This window comes from Notechis scutatus, chromosome 6 (assembly GCF_049901735.1).
Source record: "Notechis scutatus isolate UNSWTSFEM ecotype Mainland chromosome 6, rNotScu1.2, whole genome shotgun sequence".
Lineage (NCBI taxonomy): Eukaryota > Metazoa > Chordata > Lepidosauria > Squamata > Elapidae > Notechis > Notechis scutatus.
In genome coordinates this window covers 49120790-49130042 of record NC_142014.1, presented here as the reverse complement: position 1 = coordinate 49130042, position 9253 = coordinate 49120790, and the positions used below count along the sequence as shown (strand labels likewise).

Genomic DNA, 9253 nt, shown 5'->3' with positions numbered 1-9253 from the left:
AGAATACTGCTTAGAAGCGCTATGTGGGATCCCTAACAAGCTCAAAGCATACATCTACTATATGGTCTGTTTCTGTTGCTCCCCTTTGGGAGGAAGTTTCAAAGTATTTCTACAGGACTACCAGACTCTTTCACAGCTTTGTTCCCTATACCATCTGGTAAACTGCTCCCTATGAGTCTGGTAAACTCACAAGATTCATTTTTCTTGCCATGTACAAGAATACATCCAAACTGCAATGAAATTTCATTTTAATGTATGCAAATTAGTGTATATTCAAAGTGACATCTATCAATCATGCAAGTTGTCCCCAATGCCAAGTTCTTTTCCATTCTTCTGACCACCTGCACCAATCATGTTTCCATTCATATCCAGAAGAAATCAAAGCTGTTGTTTACAGATCAAAACATCCACAATACTATCTGAAATCATTTGTCTCATGCCCAAAACTCTTTGCAAATCCCTAATAATGTAGGGGAGATTATGCCAAAACTAGGAAGCACATTTACAAAGAGAACACAAAGCATTAGAGTAGACCTCAATTGGTATTGCACATCAACTTTTTAATGTCAAGCAGTGTCCTGGAACATGAATAAAGATGAGATGAACCAGTATGTATGGCAAGCAGCTTCATAATTCTGCACTAGAGCTGTATTGAGTAGGTGACTTGTTACAAGAGTGAGATACAGTATCCAAATGACCTCTGGTCAGGAAGCAAAATAGGAAACACCTACAAACACCAGGTGTTCATATATCATAGGATAATCAGAACATTGACTTCATTACAAAGCCATGTGGGAAGCTTTGCATTTTTCCAAGGAATGTAACAAAAAGCTGCAGCCATACTTGAGTCCTCATGTAAGTTCATATAGACCTTTGTGGGCAGTTATAACCTGCCCTTTATAGAATTTGATCCCAGATTTGCATTGTCATCTTATAAATTTACTCCAGAACATGGAGGACCCAGATTGTTGGGGGCAATATATTGACTCTGTAAACCACTTAAGAGCTGTAAAGGTACCATGAAATGGTATATAAAGTCTAAGTGCTATTGCTGTCTGGAAGAAACATTGATAGGCACTTGCATACACACACACTCTCTCTCTCCTTTGACAGAGACTATAACAAAGTTCTCAAAATCAAAGCCCATTAGGAATTTCAGAAAAAAGGCTCGTTCTCAGTTCATTTTATTAATCAATGACTTGTAATCCAGCAAAGTAGTTTCCATTTGTTGCTGCAGATTAAGAAATTAAGCAGGAAATGAAACACTTGTCTACTGCATATCAAACTCGGGTACGTTGAGCTTTTATTTTAACATATTCCTGCTAGGAATATTTTCAGAATTTAAGGAGTTAAAAGAGATCCGGTTTTTATTTTAAATACATTCGCTCCCCAAGTAGTTGCTGTCACTCGGAATTAAACCTAAGATACCCTATAACGGCGCCTTCTACAAACTCAACCCTACTATAGTTGAGCCATTTGAAGAGTACCGTAGTCCCCACCATGTGCGCATGCACCTCAATGGTCTCAGTAATTTCTTGACACTCTCATGAACGGCTTGCCCTTGGCTATTTTCCCAAGGCCGGTTGGCCCAACGGCTCCCACTTACCGTCGTGCTTAACCAGAACTCGCCGTCTCCCGATGCTTTTAACCATCGCATTAAGCTATCAATTACCTTAGTAAAGATCAGAATAGTACGCATATTATACGGCTGACTGCTTTAAGTTTAAAAAGCACTTAGAGACTTTCAGCTCCTTTCGAGACGAGGGTGGCGGCTCTTAAAAGAGCCTTTGGGTATGGCGGTTTGTTTTTTGTTTCGAAAAAGGCCGAAGGAACCGGAGGGGCGCCCGACTTAAGCTCTCTCCCCGCGGATGCGCCGCGCCAGCTGAATGTCCTTCGGCATGATGGTCACCCGCTTGGCGTGAATGGCGCACAGATTCGTGTCCTCGAACAGCCCCACCAGGTACGCTTCGCTCGCCTCCTGCAACGCCATCACGGCCGAGCTCTGGAAGCGCAGGTCGGTCTTGAAGTCCTGGGCGATCTCACGCACCAGCCGCTGGAAGGGCAGCTTGCGGATCAGCAGCTCGGTGGACTTCTGGTAGCGGCGGATCTCTCGCAGGGCGACGGTGCCCGGGCGGTAGCGGTGAGGCTTCTTCACGCCGCCCGTAGCAGGGGCGCTCTTGCGGGCAGCCTTGGTGGCCAGCTGCTTGCGCGGCGCTTTGCCGCCGGTTGATTTCCGAGCCGTCTGCTTCGTCCGAGCCATCTCTTCGCAGAAAGGGAAAAAGAGGAACTGAAGAAAACAGTTTCGCGGGACAGCATTTATACATCGCCTTCCACTTTTGATTGGCTACCGCTAAGAAAAAGCCTCTTTCCATTGGAAGAAAGCTAATCATTGATTGGCTGAAGCTAGGAAACTAAAGCTTCATTGGATAATTTAAAAGTGAGCGCCATAATTTAAGATGAGACTGCCAATTTTAGCTTTTTTGCTTCAATACTTGTATTTAATTTAAATTAGTATTCTATGCTTTCTCCGACTTTTATTGTTTTTTTTAAAAACCGAAAGGTAAAATCTGTTTTTTCCGTTCGTTCGCAGCTTGACTGAAAATTAAGGAACTAGGAAATTATTACTGGCGGGTTTTTTTTTCAAATATTTTATTGTTGGAACAAAGTACGTTATATTCAATTATACTCAATGAGTACCAATTTCACTTATGCACGGGCACCCGTTGAGAACGTGGTTTCGCTTCAATTATAACATTAAACTATTACATCCTAAGTGTTCTATCTCCCGTTCAATATTAAAATAGCCATTTATGTATTTATTTGGCCCTTCTAAGGAGTAGCAGTCTTAGTATGAAATCATTTAACCGAGACTTCTTGAAAACTTTTAGTAACTCTGTGCTCTGATACAACCACACAACAGCAAACACTATTACTTTGAATTTCTGGAAGGGGCAATTAAATACTGATCGGAATAAACGAGTGGCTTTCACAGGTCGTGATGTTTTCGAAATGTTCTAAACGCTGATACAGCAACTATCTTAAAATATCATTAATCTTTTTCCATTCTCCGTAATCGGGGAAAGAAGGGGCAGGGAGAGATACGTAGCGAATACACCCAACAACAAATGTCTCAATAATAAACCAGTAAGTGCGGTTTTATTTTATACTAACTTGCATGCAAATAAAAGGGTTCTGGTTGTCGTTTTCTATTGGATAACAGAGCAAAGAGTTACGACCGATTGGATTACTTGACATCGAGTGGCTATTGGCTGTTCAGATGACGTCTTAGTGTGAGCCTATCACAAGCGCATCACAAAACCCTTTGATAGGGAAGAAAAAGACCTGTAATTCAACCTGAGCGAACGAAATCTTCATTCACAAGCTCTTTTAAAGTTACGCACCGTCCATTCGGTTTCCCAGTCGGGGAAACAAGCATCTTTTCTTTTTAAATTAGGCATGATTCATATTTATTGACAGTCCATTTAAGCTTTTAGGGTTTGCGATATCGGTTGCAATATCGGTAACAATGTTGCAATATCGGTAACAATATATTTCATAGGACCTACACTTTCGATATAAATGCTCGTTTAATGAACTACTGAAAAGTGGGAGAACTTCCTTTAGCAAGTGAAAGCCCTTAATATAAAGTGCCCACTTAACAGTGACATTTGTTGCCCAGTTGCTTACTAACCAGATACGAGTGGAAACCCGCTACGCCCGCTCCCTCCCCACTTTTCATAAGCAATGATTAGTCTGCTGTGTATGGATCTCCGTTCTTAAGTGTAGTTGGCTTAAAGCTCAATTACATCCCTAAACGGTGCAGAATGATGCCCTAGTGTACAAGATTCCACGCAAGCCACATTTCATTGTTTCAGGGTATTAAAAGCATCCGGTCAGCGTTTTACTGAGCGGACAACAGCTCTCTTTTAGATTCTGTGGGTGGCTCTTAAAAGAGCCTTTGGGTTTTTAGAGAAGCAACCACGGGCCAACTCTGGATTTACTTCTTCTTGGGCGCCGCCTTCTTCGCTTTGGCCGCTTTAGGCTTGGTCTTGGGCTTGGCCGTCTTCGGCTTCACAGCCTTCGCTTTAGCCGGACTTTTGGCGACTTTCTTAGGCTTGACCGGTTTAGCCTTTTTGGGGCTCTTGGTGGCCTTCTTAGCCGCCGCGGGCTTTTTGGGTTTCTTCGGACTCTTCTTGGCCGCCGCTGCCGCTTTTTTGGGCTTCTTGATGGCACTCGCGGGTTTCTTAGCAACCGGCTTTTTAGGCTTAGCTGCTTTCTTTTTGGGCGCTTTCTCTTTCCCTTCGCCCGATTTCTTGCCGAGTTTGAAGGAGCCAGAAGCACCGATTCCCTTCGTATGCACCAAGGTGCCTTTGCTTACCAGGCTCTTCAAACCCAGTTTGATGCGGCTGTTGTTCTTCTCCACATCGTAGCCCCCAGCGGCCAAAGCTTTCTTCAGAGCAGCCAGAGACACCCCTTTGCGCTCCTTGGAAGCGGCCACCGCCTTAGTGATCAGCTCGGTGACGCTGGGACCCGACGCCTTGCGCGCTTTCGCCGCTCCCGCTTTCTTCGCCTTCTTAGCAGGAGCTTTCGAAGCTACAGCTGGCGCCGCAGCCGTAACAGCAACAGCAGGCGCCGTTTCAGACATGATCGCTGAGAGAACCAACTAAAAAAAAAACCTCCAAACACAAAAAGTGAGCTCAAGTAGGTCAGCCGCTGTTTATTTATAGAGCTGAGCTGCTTTGTGATTGGTCCGCTCCAGAACCCGCCCTGTTGCAAGGCTGAAGGGACTCTTCCGACCGCTCAGTTTGTGTTTCTTTAGAGTTAATAAATTGCAAATTTTACAGAATTTATGCCACTAAATAACGAAATCTTAGAATGGGAAAAAGAGGAAAGTGTACTTTTTATTCCTTTAATTTTTCAAAAAGCAGAACGCAACATATACTTTTTAAAAGGGCACTTAACCACCGAATGCAGGATCTGGGAAGACCTGGACAGAGTGGAAGTTTTGTTTTTCTTTGTAAATTAAAACAATGCATTTTTTTAAATGTTCGGGAAAACTATGCAGACCACTTCTTTAGATAGTAATCTCTGAGGTGAGGCACAATATGTGGGTTTTAGCATAACAGCCTCACTACAAATCAAGTTCAAGTAAACTGAGGTAACACAGACTTCTACGAAGTACACTCACCATTGCTAAGCAAGCAAGCCCTAAGCAAGTCACTATCTTCAAAGAAAAACTGTCAGATAATATAACAATATGGGCAAAATTAAAATTTCATATGCTAATATATATGGTACAATACCTTTTTCTCATATTTACAAACTTCACCCTATATTGAATGCAAAAAGGCAACCTAAAAATCAACCGTTTTAAGTGAGACCTTTTACAACTCAGTTTTGGAAGATTAACACTAATATTCCTGGTTGGGGATTGAATAATTAAAAAAATTAAAGGATTTTCCTGTTGAGATTTCACCCAAACATAAGGAACAAAATGACCAGACACATTTCTATATAAGAGAGCTACATTCTGCTGAATTCAATGGGATTTACACCTAAAAAAATAGAGATTACAGTTTAGATAGAATTTCACATTTTTCATTGTAGAAAAGTTTTATGGAACAAATATTTTATTAAAAATTCTGATTTATGCCTCAGTCTAAATAAGTGCAGTCAGCATGGAAACCACTTTGCTGTCAAAGGAATTTATTTTTTTAATTGGTTTGGCATTAAATCCTCAGCAATGTTCTGATTACTGAGCATCATCATATTTCCTTTGTTACATTTGAGTACAAATAGCCTTTCAAACTACATCCTATATAGTTATTTGGATGAAAGTCTCAAGTCGTGATTCATTTACCTGTAAATTTACAGCGTACACAGGGATGAAGAAAATCTAGGTGCTTTAGACATACCTTTAGAAGCAATGGGTATATGAAACTACAAATGCTGGACATGTCAGGAATGAAATAAATTTAGGAGTCAATGGAATTTATACTCAAATACTTGTACAAGGATAATGAACTTTTATAGAGAATCCAAGGCAAGTTTATATTACTAAAACTGCTACTAGAATACTTCATTTGGGGCTACATGTACCACTAGCTTTCCTGAAAAACATTTAGTGAAAACAACCAACAAATCAACTCTGTGAAAACTCAGAGAAATGTAAAGTGTTGATATTTAGGTAGGAGGCTTTAAACTAAGATTTGTATGCCTATTTTATGCATTTTCAGATGATGAAGCGCTCTGAAGTGAGTTCTTCTCCTTTAGCCATGAAATCTGGCTGGGTGTTTCCCTTAGCCAAACTGCCTCACAGGGTTGTTGTGAGGAAAACAGGAGGAGGGAGTATTGTGTTCCTCCCTTGAAATATTTGTAATAATACAGGCAGGATTTTAAAAAGTCTCTTTCCTTACGTACAAACATATGTACGCTTCCTCTCCTCCCCCCCCCCTCCGTAGAAAATGTAACTGCAGCAACAATAGCATTTTGCTAAAGAGCGACAATCACGAAATCCTGAAGGTCTCGGTTTGCCAGAGATGCTCCGGAAAGTCGCAAAAAACAACATAAACATCAAACTAAAGTAGTAGGCGGGGCTTCCTGCCATTAACCAAAGCGCGCGTTTTCAAATCCAGAAGATTTCCAATGGAAATTGCCTTCCTTGGACCAGCCAATAAGGAGAGGAACCGGGACTCGCTATAAATTGGACAGAGAGTCTCAACCTTCCTTTAAAGGCTTTTTCTCTCGTCCAAGTTTGGCGCGAGCGGAGAGATGGCTCGGACGAAGCAGACGGCTCGGAAATCAACCGGCGGCAAAGCGCCCCGCAAGCAGCTGGCCACCAAGGCTGCCCGCAAGAGCGCCCCTGCTACGGGCGGCGTGAAGAAGCCTCACCGCTACCGCCCGGGCACCGTCGCCCTGCGAGAGATCCGCCGCTACCAGAAGTCCACCGAGCTGCTGATCCGCAAGCTGCCCTTCCAGCGGCTGGTGCGTGAGATCGCCCAGGACTTCAAGACCGACCTGCGCTTCCAGAGCTCGGCCGTGATGGCGTTGCAGGAGGCGAGCGAAGCGTACCTGGTGGGGCTGTTCGAGGACACGAATCTGTGCGCCATTCACGCCAAGCGGGTGACCATCATGCCGAAGGACATTCAGCTGGCGCGGCGCATCCGCGGGGAGAGAGCTTAAGTCGGGCGCCCCTCCGGTTCCTTCGGCCTTTTTCGGAAAAAACAAAACAAAAAACCGCCATACCCAAAGGCTCTTTTAAGAGCCGCCACCCTCGTCTCGAAAGGAGCTTGAGCCTATTTCTCAAATAAATTCCGAGGCGGTTAAGGAAGCTTAAGTAAATGCCGTTTCCCCCAGTGTACCTAGATTGTAGCAAGGAAAGGGTGAAATTTGAAGTATTCTGTACACCTAGTTCATTTTAAGGCCCGATTGTTCTGGACACAAGTGTTTCCATTATTTAAACCGCCATTTTGAGATCGGGAAAATTCTGTATACGGTGGAGACTTAGGACTATCTGTGTAAAGGAATTTCTGTAGCTTTGAAAAGGGTTATTTCACCTCAATTGTCCAACTCCTGCGCTTGCCCCAGGGCAGTTACGAGGTCTGATTTTTCTCCGATGAGTGAAAAAGGAGAACCTACATTTCTAACTTCCCCCCCCAACGGCCAGGACACCGCTGAAAACAAACCTCAACTCCCGCCAAGAACTCTAAATAGCAATTTACGTGAAAGGGACAGCCCCTCCTGAATTTTGGTTAAAGAGAGCAGAACTGTCCCATTTGTTAAACCTTAAAAATCTCAAAACCTGTTTCCATTAATATTTTAATTTCAAATTTTAAGAAATACTGCAAACTTCTATGTCCCAAATGTGCTTTTCCAAGACAACTTTTATTTTCTGTTGGTTTTTTTTTTCCTTGAAGTTTTCTTCCTCATCCAATATTCTTCAGTTCTGACTGAATGGTAAATTGAAAGTATTTATATCCCTTGCAGGAGCATACTATAAAATGTATTCCCTACCTAAGTAACTTCAAGGAGAGCTGATTTGACTACGAAACTTTTTAAAATTTGGCTGTTTCAGTTTTTTAATTATCCCTTTCATTTTTTGAAAAAGGTCACATTACTCACAAATTCCTAGATATTGATATAACCCACCCAAAGGGCTATATCAATAGGTAGTCCTTGACTTATCACAATTCTTGTTGCTAAGTAAGGCAGTTAAGTGAGTCGTGCCCAATTTTACAATCTGTTTTGCCATGGCTGCTTAGGGAATCACGGCAGTTAAGTGAATCAGTGCTGCTAGCAAAGCTTGTGTCCCCCATTGACTTAGCTTGTTGCTAGCTGGCTGGCTGGATTGTAAATGGTGATCATGTGACAGGATGCTACAGCTGTCCTAAACACATCCCACTTGCCAAGTAACCAAATTCTGATCACATTATCATGGGGATATTGTAACAATCGTTAAGTGAGGACTGGTCTGGTCGTAAGTCACTTCTTTCAATGCCATTGTAACTGAACCATCACTAAAGTGGTTGTAAATCAAGAACATGCCTTTTAGAATCATGGTGTTTAATCTTCCACTGCGTAGTGTTATTCTACTTTGCTGAATGTAACTTTGTATCTTTAAATGAATACTTTATTAACACAATACAATGAATCAGTTTACCATGGTGAGATCAAGCAGGCAGTGTGCCTAAGTCCCTGTTGAGAGTTTCAGTACATGGCATGAGTTCAGATCACAGGATAGAGAAAATCGTTAACCATGGAAAGAATGTCATACGAATGCAGTCACAAAAAATAATTAGTGATAATTAGGGAAACATTTTATGCTTTCTGAATGTTTGTCATATACCTTTGCTGTTATTATTTCTATCTACCACCACTAAACTTTTCTGATTTAGACATAACATAAGTCTCAAAGGTAACATTTAGATGGAACATGGGGAAAACAAAAGATATTACAGACACTTGCCTACCATAGAAACAAAGGAAAATAACATTAAATAATTAAACATAAGTTTTTAAATAGGCTCTCTTACTTCTATTTCCCCAAAATCTTAGGGAGATGCTAAAAAATATTCCTAACCCTGTCTCCTCAAGGGGAAGGGGGGAGTATTCTCAGGCTTTCCTTCTGAGCCTATTTCAGACCTGTTGTTTTGCTAATACTTCCTGCATCCCTCTTCCTTATGGGAATATAACTGAGAAATGCCTCACATTGCCATCCTTTGGTAGTTTTTATTACAGGAATTTTCCTTCCATA

At 42.1% G+C, this 9253-nt stretch overlaps 3 protein-coding genes across 3 annotated transcripts; 1 reads left to right on the top strand and 2 right to left on the bottom strand.

Annotated features, from left to right (window-relative positions):
• Window positions 1-557: 557 nt before the first annotated feature.
• LOC113432330 (histone H3) lies at window positions 558-3029 on the bottom strand. Its single transcript, XM_087968182.1, has one exon. It carries the CDS (start codon window positions 2258-2260, stop codon window positions 1850-1852), a length of 411 nt encoding a protein of 136 aa, XP_087824308.1. The 5' UTR covers window positions 2261-3029; the 3' UTR covers window positions 558-1849.
• Window positions 3030-3131: 102 nt separating this feature from the next.
• Window positions 3132-4694, bottom strand: LOC113432318 (histone H1.01-like). The gene has a single exon (XM_026694491.2). The coding sequence runs from the start codon at window positions 4643-4645 to the stop codon at window positions 3998-4000; it is 648 nt and encodes a 215-aa protein (XP_026550276.1). The 5' UTR covers window positions 4646-4694; the 3' UTR covers window positions 3132-3997.
• Window positions 4695-6719: 2025 nt separating this feature from the next.
• LOC113430773 (histone H3) lies at window positions 6720-8892 on the top strand. Its single transcript, XM_026693188.2, has one exon. The coding sequence runs from the start codon at window positions 6772-6774 to the stop codon at window positions 7180-7182; it is 411 nt and encodes a 136-aa protein (XP_026548973.1). The 5' UTR covers window positions 6720-6771; the 3' UTR covers window positions 7183-8892.
• Window positions 8893-9253: the final 361 nt, after the last annotated feature.